The 19,310-nt window shown below is 42.2% G+C and overlaps 1 protein-coding gene across 6 annotated transcripts in view; it reads right to left on the bottom strand.

Moving 5' to 3' along the window:
• Positions 1 to 276: 276 nt before the first annotated feature.
• The window catches only part of ST3GAL1 (ST3 beta-galactoside alpha-2,3-sialyltransferase 1), a 77,721-nt gene continuing 58,687 nt past the window's right edge, over positions 277 to 19,310 (bottom strand). For all 6 annotated transcript variants that reach the window (XM_066175592.1, XM_066175612.1, XM_066175623.1 and 3 more), the window contains 5 exons: positions 15,727 to 15,923; positions 12,278 to 12,457; positions 7,497 to 7,542; positions 5,164 to 5,283; positions 277 to 3,752 (listed from right to left, as the gene is read on the bottom strand). In XM_066175592.1, the coding sequence (XP_066031689.1) occupies positions 3,579 to 3,752; positions 5,164 to 5,283; positions 7,497 to 7,542; positions 12,278 to 12,457; positions 15,727 to 15,923 (717 nt within the window). In that variant the 3' untranslated portion in view covers positions 277 to 3,578. The remainder of the gene's footprint in view (positions 3,753 to 5,163; positions 5,284 to 7,496; positions 7,543 to 12,277; positions 12,458 to 15,726; positions 15,924 to 19,310) is intronic.

Below are 19,310 nucleotides of genomic sequence, written 5' to 3'. Positions count from 1 at the left end.
CACATGCACATTAAGTTCACTTTCTTTTCTTCAGCAACGCCTAGAACTGCCACGTGAGCAGTGTGGTGCCATGACCACAAGCAGCCTGAAACATGCCAATGTTACCCAAGGGATCACAAAATCATAAAGGCTGAAAAAGACCTCTAAGACCATTAAGTCCAACTGGATGGGTGTCAGGAAGTGGAATGAGCTTCAGTACACTGTTATGTGACAGAGGAGGTTCTAGAAGATAATCAAAATACTGTCGAGAAGAAGTGTGCACAGAAACACTTTGATTTGATTACAATAAAAAATTTATTTTGATTCATATCATACTGCAAAATTAAATAAATAAAATGTCAACGAATGATTGTGTGAGACTCCCCACCATTTGAGAAAAAAATCATAACTGATTGTGTAGTCAGAGAAAAGTACAAAGAAAACCTGGTCATGGGAGGAAAAAAGTGCTCAAGAGATTTGGCTTTGGTAAAAATCATAACACACACTCAAGGAGTGCTTCAGAGATTTTGCAGTGGTGGCAAATACAGTCCAAGAGTTTGAAGCTTGACATGTTGTTAAATGTTTTCCTTGTTTCTTTTAAACCAAATAAACCCAAAAAGTTTCTAGCAGGAAAACAGTCTTCAACAATGCCAGTGGGAATTAATTCTTTCCTCAGCATCATCGGTCAGTATCTCCTGATTCTGAAGGCAATTGAAAGAGCAGCAAAATTGTGGAGAAACTGAGACAAGAATCTAACGCAACAGTCAGCTGCCTAAAGGACTCTAGAAAAAGTTCCCCTGGAATAGAAATGTGATGGCACAGACTATTCCTCATCCTACACCTGGAGAGATCCACTCTCTGCTCTCCTTACACTCTGAAAAATGGATACCAGCAGCACACAGTTACTGCTTACTGTTGGCAACAAAAAATAAATGGGAATTGCAGCTTGTTCCATGATGAAAACACTAAATCTATCTGCATGTATGAGCCATGAGGTTTTATATGTGCTGTCAGAGGCAGAATGTTCAGGGGAAAATGGAAATTTTATTAGAACAGCAAAAGGAAACTTTCAGAACAACACAGGCTAGAATATAGCTGGCTTCTTTTTCCACTGTCTTTGATTCCAAATTGACCCCTGTGATAATAAAAAAAAAAAAAAAAGAAAAAAGAAAAAAAAAAGAAACTATCAAGGGGATAAACCACCATGAGTTTTCTTCCAAGTCTTTCTAAGAATGACTGAAAGAGCAGTCAACGTTTCTGAATTGTCCATGAGGAAAAAAAAAAGAAAAGTATTTGAAGCTCCAAAATCCAGCCACACTGGGAAGTTATCACTGGCATCTTACACATAGTCTTTTACCTCTTAAATTTGCTTTGTTTGTATTACTGCAGCATCTCACAAGAGGCATATTGATTAACAGCAATTTATACAAGCAGGAATGCTTAAAGCAAACAAACATGGTTCAGGCAGTAATGCTTCATTCTTGTACAAAGAACATGTAGAAGACATTAAGCCCATCAAATCCACTGTGCCTGTGAAACACAGGTGGATTCTGTTGGCCACCATGCTGGGAAATGGCTTCTTGACATGAGGATCATTAACAGGTCTCATTATGAGGATTTGAAAATCCTGCCCTTTCCATATTGCTGAACTGAAGGGTCACACGAGCTGAAGGAGCTCGATTCCCACACAGACATTTGGCATCCTGGGCTCTTTATATGCCATGAGTCCAGTAATACTCACGTGGGTAAAGCAATTCATATTGGTCAGTGGTGCTGACCAGGACACTGTGCCACGTACTTCTGCCTTGGAGGGCACCTCACTGATACCAACTGGTGCAGAAAGACAAGTGGATAAATCTTGGATGAAGCACATCACTGTTGAAGGGCTTTCACCCATCTCAAATACTCATCTGCTTGGACATTCTGCCACAACTGGTGCATAGAAGAGAGGACATTTAGATGATGATTTATTGTGCCATAAACCCAAACCAGTGTGATACATTAAAAATTAAATATGCCACTTTTCCCAAGCCTTATCAAAAGTCCCTTGAAGTCTGTGGCAAGAACTCCTGGTTTCACCAAAGCTGAAAGAGGATCCATAATCCATGAGTCCTGTTTTCATGATATCAAGAGGAAAAGATCACTGTTTGCCATTCTTCACTGCCTGAACTTGGATTTATACTTAATCTGTCCTTGAAGCTTTTATGCACTGATTCCAGTAAAAATCTGTGGATATAAAACCTCCACTGTAACTTCCCTCCTCTCACTGCCTGGAGGTACCGACATCAATATACACATTTTTCCAGAGATAGACATAATTTTAAAGTCTGTCTCACGCCCTAAGATCAGCTTGTGCAGATTTGTGTCTTTAGAGGTGCTGCAACAGAACAAAAGATTCTAGTGTATAACTAGTCAATATCCCAAAACATGATTTCTTTTCCATTTCAGATTGAGACCTTGTAAAGAGATACCGCATTTTTAAACTTATAAAAAAAAATTAAGAAGGAAATTTTTCTTGGGAATTTTGAAAATTTTCCTATAAAAAAGGTAAAAGCTACCATTAAAAATTGTCTTGTTTTTGTTTGTTCAAATACAATATAGGAGTTGTTATTATTGGTTTTAACTATAAAAACATACCAGACAGAAGCTAAACTTTGGTTAATTTTCCCCCTTTTATAAAATTTTTAATTCAGGTTTTGTCATCTTAAAAAAAATCACATTTGTTGCACAATTATAAAAGGCACATATAAATGAGTTGAAGAAAGTCCACTTTCCAATCTTAAACTGATTAAATAAAAAAACCAAAAAGAAAAAATCCAGAGTATTTTCCAGAAAAAAACCCAAACAAACAACAAAAAACTCAAAAATTACATACACTCAAATGAGACAGACAAGTGGCTAAAAAGGCCATTTTTTCCTGGAGTTTTCAGTATTATCTTCTCCATCATTATGGTTGTGTAAGAAGCAATATTAAATAATACATGAGATGATTTGATTCATACTTTCTAGACACTCTCAATATAAAATGAGGCAATGATTGAAATATTTACTCCCCCAGGCAATTTCATTATGTTCTTCCTTAACACAGCATGAAAACAGAAGTAATAAGAGAACAGAGAAGAGGTGGTTCAAAAAGAAGATCAACAGCAGAAGTGAATTCATTTCTTTGAGGTAATCCTTACTATGATGTTCACAGCTGCCTTAGCGGATCTCAAGTCCCAGAAGTCATTTTCACTCTTCTTCAAGGATCTCCCGCCTTGCTCGAGGAGAGAACAGACACACAGACAGCAGTTCCTGTGCTCAGGCTTCCTCTAATTGCAACAGGCAGATCTTTCATCAGTAATTCAAGAGTTGAGCCGTGGAGCCTAAGCAGAGATTAATTTATTCCCACAGCTGATTGGCAGCTCCCGGCTCTCTGCAGAGAGGAAATCATGTGCAGCTCAAAGCCGGTCCTGGGCCTCACTCCCTGCAGTGTGAGATGCTCCAAACCCACCACAGACCCACGCACTCAAACCTGGCTGGAGCCCAGATCATCTTCACTGAGCTTTGTTCTGCTGCGTGCTGGAAATTGCAGCCCCTACTTGTCCCCGTGGCCAGGGTCATCTGCCCTTGAAAAATTTTATTTTTTCAATGGAGGCAAGAGTCAAAGTTATATTGAACTCAAAATCCCCATCATGGACACCTGTCTTCCGGAAAGCCCCACCTGAAGTGTTGTTTTCCCAGTAATGATGCCAGTGTCCTTTGCTGTCAGCTCCAAAGCCATACACATTCACCTAGGATGGAAAGGAGAACTACTGTTACAGACTGGAAAGCAGTTTCTCTTCATCTGAAATGCTGAAGAAACTCTTTATTAGTGTATTTATAGGCAGCAGCACTAGAGGTCCTCAGTGGCATCCCAAGCTCTTCTGCTGCATGACAGGACCACAAGGAAACAGCCCAAGGCCTACCCAAGGCATGGGACACCCTAAGCTATGCTGAGACACATCAGACCTGAACTCAGAGGGAAAAGGAGATTTCTATCCATTAATTCTTGTTTAGCAATAGGAAAATGCATTCCTTTCCCTTAAGCATGATTGACCTCAGGAGATCTGTGGCTTGGGATGGGAATCTCCTCTTTAGTGAATTAAGCCACAAAGAGTGAAAAAAAATTTGGTTTGGTCCTGGTCTTCCAAATAATGACCCATGGTGACCACATTTATATGCGTGATTATATGATACTTGCAGTTACTTCAGAGACAAATGGATTTTTTGTTCTTTGCATATGTACCCACCTACAGCCTCTCCCATCCGAAAGCTGTGCCTGTCTCCTCTGATGGTAACAAACATCACCACTGATTTATTTAAACTGAGAGTGATGATATGTCTGACTGGATTTGAATGGGTCATAGCCCCAAAGCAGCTCCCTAAACCAACCACACCCAGGCCCATTCAAATATGAGCTATTTTTAAGTCGTTTTTGCTAGTATCAGAGCCCTGTTCACTGCCTGCTTACCAGAAAACAGGCTCCACCCAGTCTGCTGTGACTATGATAGAGTTTCTTCCAGTATCTTTAGGAGTATTTCCATCACCTCTCCAAGCAGAACAGGCGTGGGTGACCAAAACCCTCATCAGCAGATGTGCTTCCAGAACAGAATTTTGCCAGCAACGTGGTTTTTATACCCTATGCTGACAAGCCCATGCTTGCAGGATTTTGTAGAGCTGACCTGGCCTTACTGTAACCAGATGAGTCTCCAGACACCTTGGAGTACCTCACATCGCTCACATCAGGGAATTTCCCCAAGTAAGTGCTGGAGCAAAGGCATTACTATAACTTACAGTCTAAATCCACAAGCTTGAGTTTGAAAATATGAGACAAAACAGAACTCAAACTTTCACTAGCAAGATGGGCACAGATACCATTCATGTTTAGACGTCTTTTGATACCAGCTGGAATCTCTGTTTAATTATATTCTCCTGGAGTGCGCTGTAAACTCTATGATTTGCTGACATTAAAAAAATCCATCACTGTCACTTGAGCATGTCTGCATGTTTCTGAGGAGTCTGCCTATGTTTGCAGAGGTAAATAGCAGAGAAGGTAGACAGGGGGAAACAAAGGCTGAGTGAGTGGCCAGGAGTTGTTCCTGGCTCTCCAGTGTGAAATGTCCTGATTTTTCATCCATGGATCCAAACACAGACAGACTATACCTCATCGCATACATGGAGGGCAAACATCAAAGACAGAAGGCCTGTGGAGGGGTATCTCCCATGATGCTCGAGCCAGTTTTCATAGATGTATTTCATAAAAGCTGGATTATAAACCAGGATCTAGGCAAAATTGGAGAGAAAGACTCATTAGTAAAATAGCCTGGGAAAAGAAACAATGGTAGTACATCATTCCTAAAGGACACCGGGGTAGGGGACCGGGTAAGAAAGGAATAATAGTTAGTCCTTGAAGTCAGGTGAAAGGCAAAAATAAGTCCCTTATTAAGTGCATTCAGGAATATTTCCTATGTGCAATTACATATCAGTAGCCCTTCCTTGGTCTAGATATCCCTCCTGCTTACAGTAATGTAAATCCTGGAGATTCCTACTGAAACCAATGGGTATGGAACAGCACAAGTGAGATGGAAATTAGGCATTAGCCATTCAACTCTCCCTGCAGCACCCTGCAGGTGAGCTCTGGGGAGTTGGAGTCCTGAACAAGGCAAGCATGAGATGCCATGACATGTTTCACAGAACCATAGATTAATTTAGGTTAGAAAAAACCTCCAAGACTGTCAGTCCAACTGTAATTTCAGTGGGAACATAAAAACAATTGCCTCTTCTGCACAGTGTGCCAGCCATGACTTGGTGTCTCTATAGGTAAAGATCTAAGGAAACCAAGGGCCAAATGTAAACTATCAGGAAGCCTATCAGGACCTCTATGCTCTTTTTATCCTGTTTTTCAAATGTACCATTTTTCTATGCTGTATGGTTTTTTTCTTAGATGACATAAAATGCATTTGTTTATCACACAGAGGTCATCTCACAGATACAGAGCACTTAAGATAAGACCTGAGAATAAAGTAAATCCAAGGACTGGTAGGAGCCCTTGGTTTCAACCCCCTCCCCTGAGTGAGGCAAACAGAGGCTTTTCCCTCCACGCTACACTTGTAATTAGAGTGACAGCAGTTGAGTGCTATCTGGTTAGCTGCAAGGCTTTTCCTTTTACAAAGTCAGAGGTTAATTGCTGATATTGCATGAGTGTGTAATCTCTTCTCACAGGGTGTTTTGCATTGCACAATGTGGGAAGAAACACAGGTTCCTCCTCTCGTGCCCAGGAAGCTGCTGCATATCACCATACCCTGGGCTGCTGGCACTCAGCTGTGATGTGAGTTTAACAACCTGCCCTGGTGCTTCTCACAGGGGTTTTGCAGAGATTATCACATACCTCACAACAGGTAAGGATGAGCTGAGGGATTATTTAATGCACCCTAGAGGTCCATGGTTTGAAGCAAAGGAAAATAAACTGATAGTAGTTCAGGGTCTCACCTGAAGGCTTTGGCAAAACCTGGCCTCTTAAATGAAAGGTGTGTGCTTTAATTTGTAAATTTAATGTTCTGGAACTAATTTCATACTTTAACAACCTTTGATAGACTATACACCTGTACTTCTTTGGAAAATCAGTCCCTCCAAAGGCTGAGAGACTGAGACCTTTATTTTTCTGGAAGCTCCATGGAAGAGGTTCTTCCTCTCCCACACAGCCTGCCTTGGTTATATCCTCAAACAATGCAGCTACAGCAATAGAAGTCGTTGCACAGGGGTTAAAGTTCCTACATGGGAATTAACATCTTGCCCCATGGCAAATCCTGCCTTCAGCCTGTCCCTGTCTGTGCTCCCATGCAAACTGTGCTTGAGCACAGCCTGTGAAACCTGTAATACACCTGGAGCAAAACCCTTCTGGACTTGGCCTGAGCTCAGCCTCCAAGCTTGTTTAATTGGGTACAGGTAATTACTGCAGCTGTGGGCTAAGAGCCTACCACCAAGAATTCTCCACTGACTTGGAAACACACAGCTTTATTTGTTCAGAGTTCACTTAGCTCCTTATTACAAGGAATTCACCTGGGAGTGAGAAACATCCTTGGGGTTCAAATATTAAAATTATTTAAGAAAACCTCTGAAGTCTCTCCTCAGTATCATTACATACAAATGACTGCAATGGGTAGGAACAGAGCAGTTACTGTGGAGGACAATGCTGCACTTTTAATGCCCCTGAGCAGCACCAGAGGAAGTGATGCAACCTTCAGAACAGTGTTCATGCAATGACATAGCCACATAAGCAATTTCTTTCCAACCACAGTTATTTAGTGGTTGATCTGTGACCTAAATGACACACAGGAGCCAAATCTTTAGCTTAGCTGAGCCTTGTAAAGTGTCTGTATTTTGGCTGCAGCTTTTTATGAATGTCAAGGGCTTGCTTGGATTCTTGCAGTCTCCCAAAGAGGCAAAAGACCTACAAATAAATTAGCAGAACAAATACACAAACCAGCATTGCTCACCTTTTCTTTTTTGACTTTGATTTTCCTTGGAACTGGAACATATGTGCTGTTAAAGAAAAAAGAAAGACAGCACCATGATAAATAAACACCCAACTTTTTAGTATTTTCATGTAATTCCAGAGAAAGAATATTCTTCACATACAGTAATAAATTCAAATTATTCAAAAGTAGTGAATTTCAAAGTTGTTGTAAAATGAGGCTGCAATTAAATAACACAGCAAGAAAAGAACTGAGCTGTCACTGCAGCAATTTTATGGGAAACTATTACATTCTTAAATATTCAAGTTAATTATTGACAGTAGGACACCAAAGATTTAGTTGAGAATACACTGTAGAGGAAATACTATGTGGAGCTCTAGACTTCTAATATTTGGATCATTATTGTTGCAGTCTTTGCTCTTTGATGATGGGAAAGACTTTCCGTTTAATTTCATGGCAGAAAAACCTTCTCCCACCAGGGGGAGACTTTTCCTCTCCTAATACTCGGAGCTACCACAGGATTTTCAGAGCCTGTGGCAGCAGAGTTCACCAGTTCTGTGGTTATATGAAACTCGGGAATTCCCAGGACACAGCCCCTCACAGAAAGCTATTTCCCTCCTCCCCAGGATGATGCTGAAGGCTTCCAGCAAAAAAATTCCAAGTTACACCTTATGACTGGGTTGAAATCACAAGTCATGTCTTGAAAATGAAAAAACCTTTCATTTCCCATATCTCATGCACAGTGTGTGCTGGCATTGCACAGCTCATCACGAGTGCTGTAAGAAAAAAATCATTCTGAGTTTGTTTTAAGTGAAAAAATTCGGGTTATCTGGCCTTGTAATTGGAGTATATCCCAAAATACATCCTGTATACTTTTTAGATGGGTTGTGGTAAATCACCAAAGCCTTCCATTAGTTCAGTCAAAAGGTTTTCACTTGGGTTTTGGTGAAAAGGCCCCTGTTATTAAGGTTTTATTTTCTTTGAACCACGGAACATCATCACTTTTAAAACTCAGTCTAAATCTTTCCAAACCAGTGGTGACCTGGCAATGTTCTCCTGACCTGCAATCCCTGCTCTGGGCTGGAGGCAGTGAGACAGATTTTGGGTTGTTCCAAGGCTCCTAAGAGGTGATGCTGTTGGGGAAAGGGACACTCATGCAGACTTCTCAACCTGGTCTCAGCAAATACGCCCTAACAGCTGCAGCCTGTGCCTGACCTTGATCAGCAAATCAGTAAACATAGTCTTGGAGATCCCACACCCTTTTTGTGCTCGTGAAGACAAAAAGGGCTTCTTTGCTGGTAGAATCTCCTTAATATCATATAAATAAACAGTAATCTTTTTTAAAAAGGTGATGTGGAAGAAACAAGAAAGCTGTAGTTCATGGATAGATACAGTAGAACACCAAAGAGACGAGAATGCAGTGTTCATGACTTGTGGACACGTCTGACCCAACCAGGAGACTGCTGCAGCTTTTGTCAAGTGATATTAGTCATTTTAACCAAGGGCTACTTCATTGTTTCAGAAGAAATACCCAAGTCCTGCTGTCATGTGGCTGCAGAATTTCATAAAACGACACAGAAAATATTGGCACACTTATTAAGACCTCTGCTGTTACAATCATGTAAAACCTGGGCTGCAGGGCAGCCAGGGAATGAGAGACCCAGGAGGTGCCACACAGGAGTGGGACAGGAGTGATACCTGTGATGAAGGTGGCTACAGGCAGTGTAACATATCATCTGAGAAACATCTTCCATGAGGCACTCTGCAAGGCTCTAGTGAACTCTGTCATGGTCCCTGGCCACCTTGTACAAAACATTTACTGGACCTTTGACCCAAGGTGTGTAACATTTTAAAGAATACAATACCTGTCTTTGACAGTGGAGTGTTTTCACCATACAGATTCCTAAAAGACTTGCAAGTGAAGGTTACCAGGGTAAATATACGTCTGATGAGGGCCTGAAAGTTTCCTATCCCAGAAAAGGCATTTCTTAGTCTTTTCTGGATCAATGCTTAGTCTTAGAGACACATTTTTAGATGGAAATACATCAGTCAAATGCAACTGAGAATGTCTCAGAGAATCACTCAGCTATTAATTGAAGCTAATATTAAGGCAGGCTGAAGTTTGGCTTTTGTTTTGAATCGTAAAAAATGCAAGAATTATGATAATACTAAAAAAAGAATATGTTTAACTCTCAGGTTTTGAGTTTTAAGAAATTCATTCACTTGGCTGAAATACAGAAAATTAAACACTGTGTAAAAGTCAATACAGGATGCTTATCTTTTTTAGCTACGAGTACACTTGGGTTCTTGTTAGCCTAAACTCAGCTGACACTATGCAGCCTGTGCACATGAAACAATGCCCAAGCAGACCAGGTTAAGGAGATAAGTACTTCTTCCTTTCTAAAATACTGACTTTCAAATGTGTTTTATTTTTATTTCATGCCTTCTCTCCTTTAAAAATGTGCACTCAACAATTTCTTTATACCCATTATCTAACACTGTGTGTTTAATGCATGCTTGTAGGTTAATTCTACAAGGCTAAAATTATGCTACGTACATTGCTATGATTAGTATGTTCATGATTTTCTACTTTTATTATTCCAGCTTATTAATTATGCAATTTCCCTGTTTTGAGTATGGCAAATATCTTAAAATAGTGGTATTTCCTTTGTGTGGTTAAATACACACTAATTTATACCACATGCTTACCAAGTCCATGTATACAATCTAAATATAAATATATATAATATAGCCTGTAATTTATTAAGCAAAGGTGTTTTCCCTTTCATGTGCTGTGACCACTGCATTGTGGTCAAGCAGTTATATCTTCCTAATAGGCTAAGGGCTCACTTGAAATCAGTGCAGGGCTCAGAGTTCAGGAAGTACCAAGAGCTTTCTCCTGGGACAGGGCCAGGCAGTGGACCTGCTTGCAAAATGTGTGTCCGTGTAAATTATAGAACAGAATCATTTAGGTTGGAAAAACCTCTGAGATCATTGAGTCCAACAGTTAACCCACCAGTGATGCCAAGTCATCACTAAACCATGTCCCTAAGTGCCACACCTATACATTTTTTAAATCCCTTCAGGGATGGTGACTCTCCCACTCCCATGGATAGCCTGTTCCAGCACTGGGCAACTCTTTTGGCGAAGAAATTGTTTTTGATATTCAATCTAAACCTCCCCTAGTGGAACTTGACACATTTCCTCTTTTCCTATCTCTTGTTACTTGAGAGAAGAGATCAATCCCCACCTGGCTACAGCCTCCTTTCAGGAGTTGTAGAGAGCGATAAGGTCCCCCCTGAGCCTCCTTTTCTCCAGGCTGAACACCCCCAGCTCCCTCAGCTATTCCTCATCAAATCTGTGCTGCAGACCCTTTCCCAGTTCCATGACCCTTCTCTGGACAGAGTTCAGCACCTCAATGACTTTCTTGTAATGAGTGGTACACTTTTCTAAGTGTACTGATTTTCCCAAGTTATGAGGATACCTTGAAGGTGGATTTTTTTCAAGGCAGTTTATGATTGTATGTATTAAATGCTGGTGAGAAAAAGGTAAAAGGAAGCTAACACAGATTCGTACAAGTTAAGGGAATCTTAAGAAACGAAAATAATCTAACAAGTATCTACAAAGAGAGAAAAGAAAATTAAGAGAAGAAATAAAACCTTGGGGTTTTTTCCATCCAAGAGTTTTACTTAAAATTGCAAAGTCAACATGCCCAAGATGCATTTTTCCAAGTTTAAATCTTCTGAGACTTTGAAATGGGAAAAAAGTTGAAACGTTTTGAAATATTTCTCCCCAGAGTAAAGTAATCTGCTCTGCTCTTGCTGTCTGTGTGCAGCAGTGTCACCAAGTGATCCCACAAGGCTGTGGTTTCACATCCAGCAGATAACCTCACACAGTACAAATGTCATGTATTTCATTCTTTGGATTAGGAAAAGTCAGCTTACAAGAAGGAAGCAGGCTGCTAGCAGGCTTCCAGGAAGAAACATGCATTCTAATCACATTTCTAATTCTGGCGCTGCCTTAAATGTATCTACCAGGAGACTGTAGGAAAAGGGAATACAGGTGACCTCACCCCTGATAAGTAACAGCTGTGTTAATTACCCAATACAGCCTTGTCCCAATGAGACACAGCTATATCCAATAAAGATAAGTGTGATAAAAGGGAGAGGGTTAGCTGGTGAGAGGAAGACCATCATGGATGGAAGGTCATGAAGAAGAAGGATCCTGAGGAGAGAGAATCAGTGCTGTGATGTCAGTCTGGGTCTGCAGTTAGAGCCTGATATTGGAGCCTGCAGTCACAGTCTAGCTGGGTAAAAGCCTGCATTCAGAGTCTGCAAACTAATTCCTGCAGTCACAGTTTAGCAGGAAATAACCAGCAGTCAGAGGCTGCAGGGGAAACCTACAGTAGGCGCTTGCTGCAGCCAGAGTCAGTGAATAGCTGGAGCCAGGATGGCTGAGCTGTAAATAGAAATAAACCAGGACCCTTTTCATGCTGTGATAAACAAGAAGTCTGTGTCTTGGCTCATATCTACCCTCTAACAAGAGGGCTACTGCAACAGGAGACAAACTTTACTTCTCTCAGACTGCTGGGATGTAAAGATCTTGATCTTTGCCTCAACAACTGCAACATAACGTTAAGCTTTTCCTAGAAATCGAGTGTTTAGGGCTGAACTCTGACTTGAGGGGGTCTGTAAAGCACCCCTAGGCCTTATCAGAAACAGGGATTTGCCCCATGTAGGCTATCATCTCCTACAGCCACATAAAGTATGGAGCTCCCACCCCTTGTGGCTGCCCTTACTCACAAGTTGATGGTGCCCGTGGTGAGAGCGGTGACAACCCAGCGCAGGTCCAGGGTTTTGAAGGGGATCAGGATCATGCTCACATTTGCTGCCAGCTCTTTGTAGCTCTCAGGATAAACAAAGTGGTGAGTGGTCTTGCTCCCAACATCTGATTCGTAGCCCGCAGTGGGAGCACGGTTCATTCTGCAGCCCGAAAATAAGAGTTGAGACAGAAGAGGAATTAGGTAAGTACAAGTACATGTGAGTTTTCACCGAGTCATTTGCTTGAGGTGCAGGAACATGCTCCCATAGCTAAGGGGAGTGCCGTATCCAGGGTGTTCAGACAGCCCTGACAGGGCATAGGGGTCCTCAGGCATGATGGAATGATCGCAACCCATGTGATTGAACAGTAAATGAAAGCTCAGCTTTAGTGTGGAAATCCTTGGACTGAACAGGAGTGTCTACAAGCAGGTGTATATCTGAGCACATCCCTGCATCCCCTTTACAGTCATCAAAAGAGTGGTGAGTCCATGAGGACACATCTCACTTCATCCTAAAGCTGCATCCTCAGGCTGGTGAGAAAAACATTGCCCTGAAGTACATGACATCTTGCAGTTCCATTTCCCCCTTATCCATACAGGTGTATGGATAGGGTCAAAGCGATAAACTGTGCTATGTGTGATGAGAAGCAGCAAATATTCCTTTCGGTTCTCCCACAAAAGGCCCCAAAGTCAGCCAAATAGATACAAAGACCACAACAAATACAGGACCTGCTGCTGACCGTTCACTTACTCAAACCTTACTTTTACTTTGCAGTATGTCCTCCAATGTCCACAGATACTCAGGGTCCCTGCACACACATGGGATGCCTTAGGAAACCCTGGGGTCAATGCATAGAGCTCTGCCCAGGGCCTCCAGGGCTCAGTTAAGACGTGTTGGCTTAACAGGGTTACGCTGCCTTACGCTGGATGTATCACAGATTTACAGAAACAGAGGATATTTTTGGCAGGGATCCACAAGGATCACCAAGTCCAACTCTTAAATTGAGTAGCCCATGCAGGGAACAGAGAGGGGATTTCTGGACTCAGGACTGCAGAAATGCCTCTATGCCTGTGTTCACTTCTGAAAGCCAATCTGGGAGCACATCAGCAATTCTCTCCCTGATGCTTGAGCTCCTCAGTGGCAGAGATTTGCATATTTCTGTGGTGCAGCACAGTGCACGTTAGAGATCCCTGAAGCAACTTACATGAATCCATGGTGCTGTGCAAAACCATGGAGAAACCCCTCAGTTGTCTCTGAGCAAAATGGGTTGTTTTTTTTCTGCAATAACATTAGCTCAGCTCCTGGCAGAAGCACAGGGAGGACAAGGAAGGATGTAGTTGACGAGGTAATGAGGAGCATAATATATTGCCAGACAACATGCTGCCCTGGTTAATGATAACAGGAGAGGCAAAATCTGTTTATCAAGTCCATGCCAGGCTGTGTTTTTGCAGTTCTCCCCCAGGTGAATTACTTAAGTTTCTCCTAACTCCCTTCAAGGGAGTTATTAGAGTGGTTAGAATATCCTGCCAGCCTTGTGGATTTGTTATTGAGTTCCCTGTTGTTGGCTTCCCTGCCAGCGACCCACACTATACTGTGTGGAAATACTGGAAAAGCACGGGACTTTCTGTGTTTTACCTTGAGATTAATCAGTCAAAGGTATAAAATATGGGTGTTTCTTTTCATCAAGACAAAGACAAGTGTGACATGTTGGTCATCTCACAATCTGCCCTTGGGTCTATGTACCTTTCCTACCACCCATGGTGGGGCTCCCGGTGCCACACGGCAAAAGGCAGAGTTCACACCCAGCCTCAGCAGGAAGGACCAAGCAGGAGCTTCCTTCTGTCGTGAAAGTTAGACAAATAAATGTCGTAAATATTTAGACAAATAAGAGTGGGCTGGAACACTCTGTTTGGAAGCAAAGGTGCCCTCTCAGACTCCTTGGCTCTGCTCTACACTTGGCTGTATTGGCAGAGCATGTGAAAGTGAATTTCAGGTCACCAGAAATTTTGTGTTTGATGCACAGAGGGGTCACCTTCTCTGCACAAATTCCTATTGTGCATCCTAAAACCTTGTGAAATCCTTTCAGGTCTGGCTTAAGATTTCTGAAATATAAATCTGAGACTGGAAGGTTCATTAAGTGACCGAGAGTTTTGCCCTTGCCAGGGATGGCTGGGTATGGGATGGGCAAGGCCTCGGAGCAGAAACATGCACTCTTCTGTGAGCAGCAGGCTGTGTTACTCTCTAGTTATTACTATCAGCTTTTTAGTCTAGCAAAGTCTTTTCTGCACAAGTCTGGAAATGTAGGACAGGCAATAAAAGAAAGTCCACACAGAAACGGGGCGGTCTCCATATGGAAGGACAGAGTTAAGCATAAATGTACCACAGTTTCGCACATTTGCAGCTGCCCCACATTTACAACCTGTAGGAATAATGTTGAGCACTCTCCCTTTCCCTTCATGGATCTGAAGGCCAGGTTGGTGCCTCTGACTTCGGGGAGGTACTTTCGGCAGGGAGCAAGACATGCAGCTGAAGGAAGCAATGCCTGATACGACTTGTGAAGATTTAGGTGTCACCTAAAGACTCTATGCCATGTTCAAGCCGCATCAGAAGCCAAGGTGGCCTAACAGTTCAAACAGTGCTGATCTCCTGTTGATTTATTCTTGACTTCAGTGCACAGCTTCCTACTACGGCTTTTGTTGCTTCTGAGAGAATAATCCCACATGTGGCATTTCAAGAGCAATCCTTCCCTTCCCGCCCTTTATTGCTCTCCAAATTGTACTGTGCTGGCAGCTGAGATGTGAAAGGCAGATGACACATTGGAGATGAACTTAGTCCAAATATTTTAGCTGCCCTCTGGGTGATAAGCTCTGCTTACCTAGATCCTGCTTGCCTTTCAGTGGAACAAAGTAGCCAACCTTGTTGCCTCGAAAGGGAGAGGCAGTGCCATCCTTTACAAATTACCTGTGGCTAAAGAGGTGACTTCTGTCAACTGAAAAGTGTCTTTGGTTTCCCTATCCTACCACTGCTTAGGGGTTCCAACAATGAACTAGTGAAACAAAGTCAAATCTAAAACAGTCAGTTAAATGTCTAAAAGATCATTTGTGAGCACTGGAAGCAGAAATAAATTTTACTCATAAGTGAAAATCTTTTTTCTCCTATATTTTTGAACACAGGCAATTATGAATTGTGCAGAACAAGCTACTGTATCAATACCTATTAGTGTTTTTTTGTCCAGGCTAAAACACGAGGTCGTATTGCCAACACACATAGTTTATAGTCACACCCATAGTCTAAGCCCTTGAAGCTTAGACTTGACCTAAGTACCAGGTTTCACTAGACAGAACCTGAAACCTTGTTCACTCACTTGCCCCCCAAACACCAGTGAATTTTAGACAACAAAGGCATGTGTAGCTGAAGTGGTTTCCACTCACCTGAGCACGAAGTCGTGGGAGTCAATGTCGGGACCGTACCGGGACTGCCGCAGGTTGCCGGAGTTGCCGACGACGGCGCAGCGCCGGCAGCTGTGGAGGCCGCGCTCCTGCAGGGGGTCCCCATCCCCCGGGATGACCCCAAACAGCTCTGCCAGGGTGGCATTCAGACTCCTCGGGGCTTTCTCCCCTTGCAGTTTCTGTTAGGGAGAAAAATCACTCCAGGTCACTAACACAGGCAGATTTTCTGTGAGCTACAGTTGGCTTGAAATGTCTCCTCAAAAAGCATTCCTGCATTGACCCACAGAGACAGCCTTCTGCAGTGCAAGGCTGCGGGTTGGGAGCCAAAGTGTGAAAAAAATCAAGTGGAAAACCCCTTAACTTTTTAAACTTGGCTTCCTTTTTCTCCTCCTTCTCAACAGATTCCCACATATCTTCAGTCTCTATCTAGCCATGATAGACCAAGCATTTTCCCTGAGGCTGGCCTTAGCAGAATAAATGCTCCTCTGGTGTTCTATAAGCCTAAACCCACCCTGGGTCAGGTATCTTCTGTTAGGATATGGGTAAGATTTCTTTTAACTCTCCTACAAATGATGGAAAAGTCTCAGGGGAGCTGATGGAAGACAGAAGTGGCTGAGATCCCTGCCACAATTTTTGGAATATGCCAGGAGTGGGAGAGGGAAATGGGAAGTGAACTGTTGGAGGAATCAGCTGCTCGTGCAATAAGAAACTCTACCAGAGCTAGCTTGCATGCTGGAGATGTATAATCCTCTAAAAAAAAGTTCTCCAGGATGAAGAAAACCACCCGGACCTTGGTCATTGTGTCTGTTGCCATGGATGAAAACTGTTCTGTTGCAGCTCTGTGGTGCATGGTGGAAACAATGGCTGGATTGGGAAGGTACAGGCACGGTGCAGGGCAGGTGATGGTCGGACACTCCCTTTCTGGGGCTCAGCTCTCTGAGATTTACTGAAGAGGTTGGGAGTGCTGGCATGCTCACAAACAGCATTGTCCACCCTCGTGGTGCCACTTGCGTCCCAGCTCACAAAAGGAGAACAGCTCCAGCACAAAATGGGCCAAAAATGCTCTGTCTTGCTCTGACAGCCCAGGGCATGGAAAGACAGAGAGTGAGAGAAAAGAAACACCTTTTCCCACGACTCCCAGGAGTGGCCTGGGCTAATTTGGCTTTAGTTTCCAATATGTTTCCCTTGACTGCGCCAGGAACGGTTAATTTGTCCTGCTATCTCTCTCACACAAACATAAACAGGTGCAGCACTGTAATTTTTATTTAAACTCTGTGCTTTTTGCAGGACCTTATTTGAACTGAAATGAACAACAGGTCTCTGGAGCTCAGAGCTAGAAGATGACATTGAGAACTTGAAACAAAGAAGACAAAGAAATGCATACACAGACTTAATCTTCCCACTAATCCTTCCTAATCTATATACTTGTATATGGACTGCACAAGGTCATTAGGATGCCAGGTAATTAGGATGACCAGACAAGTGCTGTAATTATGACCATGTATGTCACTATTCAGTGCAAGGCTCAATTACGTTAATAAAAAGGTCATCTTCTAAACTTGTGTGTGATGCAACAAACACACGGTCACATATCTAAATTCTTGTGTGTTCTTTGTACTCTGAATATGAGAAAAACAATGTTAGAAAACCTGCAGCCTTCAAAATAATTTGAGATTTATAGATGTCACAGAAAGTAGTATGGGTGTATAATGTATTAAAATATGGTATTTTTTGAAAAAGGAATTTATTTTGAGTTATTTGAACACACATTTGTATACATCCATATATACCCTCTCTCTCTGTAAAGATGAGCTGACTCTTAACTGTCTTTAAGAAATGAAAAGGAAACCCACCAAAACCTTATTCTTAAACTGATTTTGCCTGAGAAAATTCAGAACAGGAAGGCAATTTTCAGAAAATTCCAAATATTTGGCATGGGTGTCCCTTTAAAGTTAAAGTTCATCCATATTTACAGCATCAGAAAAGGGAAAGACCTGGAGTATTCATGCATCTTTTTCTGCATTAAAATAGTAAGAAATATCCTGGATAGGCACCTCCATTTACAGAGCTCAGGCATGTACCATTCTTTTATGCTCTTATCTAGAGTAATTCTACTGCAACCAAACTGAAACATGGGAACCAACATCAACCGCAAAGTAGGACACCACTGTCCTACAATCCCTCTGTTGTACACAACTTCCATGGGAAAGACCATTACTAATGTTAGAAATTCTCTCAGGGACCGCAAATAGGGTGGTGACTTTATTGCACTGTGTGCTGGACATCCATACAATGAGAGACATCTGTCCTTAGCTCATTTTAAGTGCTCTGTTTTGATCTCCCAGTGATTATCTGATTGAACTATACATTTCAGGCCTAATCTTCTATCAACACTGGTTAGTCTTTCATGTTTCAGCAAAACAGAGAAGAGGAAGCAACAAAGCTGGTTAACCCCAAGGCGTATTCAGCTTGTAAATGTTCGGACTTAACATGCACCCAGTTCCTTATTGCACAATGTTTGCTTGGCTTATTGCAAAAAGACCATTTTAATAGCATTACAATTACAAGCCAATTATAGTTCACTTTCCCACACCAAATTTTTGTATTATATTTTTTTTCCGAGTATTGTTGTCTTTTTTTAATTTTTTTTCCCTCCTTAGGAAGTTCCCACCAGTCTGGCCTTTCTCATAAATCAACAAAAGGCACAGAGGGAAAGTCTGTCCATGCTGTAACAGGAAGAGCCACAACAGGCTCTGCTAGGACAGCATCCTCCCTCCAAGTGCTGTAGATGTGTGACAGAGATATGTGCATGGATATAGCTGCTAAAAATGGCCTTAACTACACTGAAATACTTCACCCTGTGTCCTGAGTGAAGTGGCTGCTTTTCTCAGAGGTCTGTGCAAGTACTATGTACATCTAAAGAAGCAGTTCAACTTTTTGTCCAAGATCATAAAGCACCTTAACCCATCTTGTGTCCACATATAAAATATCACTGGATCACTAAACAGTCCAGCTTCCCTCCATAAAATATTTGTGTGTCACTTGAGAGTCAACTCTCCGCCTTAGGTTGTTAAAAACTGTATTTGGGAGTTCAGATCGACAAGCTTCCTAAATCATCTCCCTGCCTTAGAAACTCCCCATCTCACATATAGAACTGAACTAGCCGGTTTTGCATCTTCCTATTTTAAAAAGCAAGCAAGAAAAAAAATAAAAGCAAGAAAAAAGAACCCTCAAAGTTCATGCACTCCCTTTCTATACCCATGAACGGCTCTCCAAGGAAGAGCCTGTTGTTCCCTCCCCATGACTGTGCATGCCTCCACTACGGATGACAAGGGATTTGCTGCTTTTTAAAACTTCTCAGAAGGCTTCACTGGGCTCTCCAACTCCGTCTCATTGACAGCACTACCAAGCAGCAATACCCAAAGCTTGGCTAAGGGGTTGCAAAGGGAGAGTGTGAATTCAGCCAAGGCTGCTCAGAGGTAATGGCTTGGAGTGGTGAGGACACAGCTACAGTCATGGAATCACAAAATGGTTTGGGTTGGAGGAGGCCTTAAGGATCATCTCAT

Source organism: Chamaea fasciata, unplaced genomic scaffold (assembly GCF_029207755.1).
Source record: "Chamaea fasciata isolate MVZ Bird 193981 ecotype frontalis unplaced genomic scaffold, bChaFas1.0.hap1 SCAF_1, whole genome shotgun sequence".
NCBI classification, from domain to species: domain Eukaryota; kingdom Metazoa; phylum Chordata; class Aves; order Passeriformes; family Sylviidae; genus Chamaea; species Chamaea fasciata.
The sequence above is the reverse complement of the archived record's forward strand: the minus strand, read 5'-3'. Positions and strand labels throughout refer to the sequence as shown.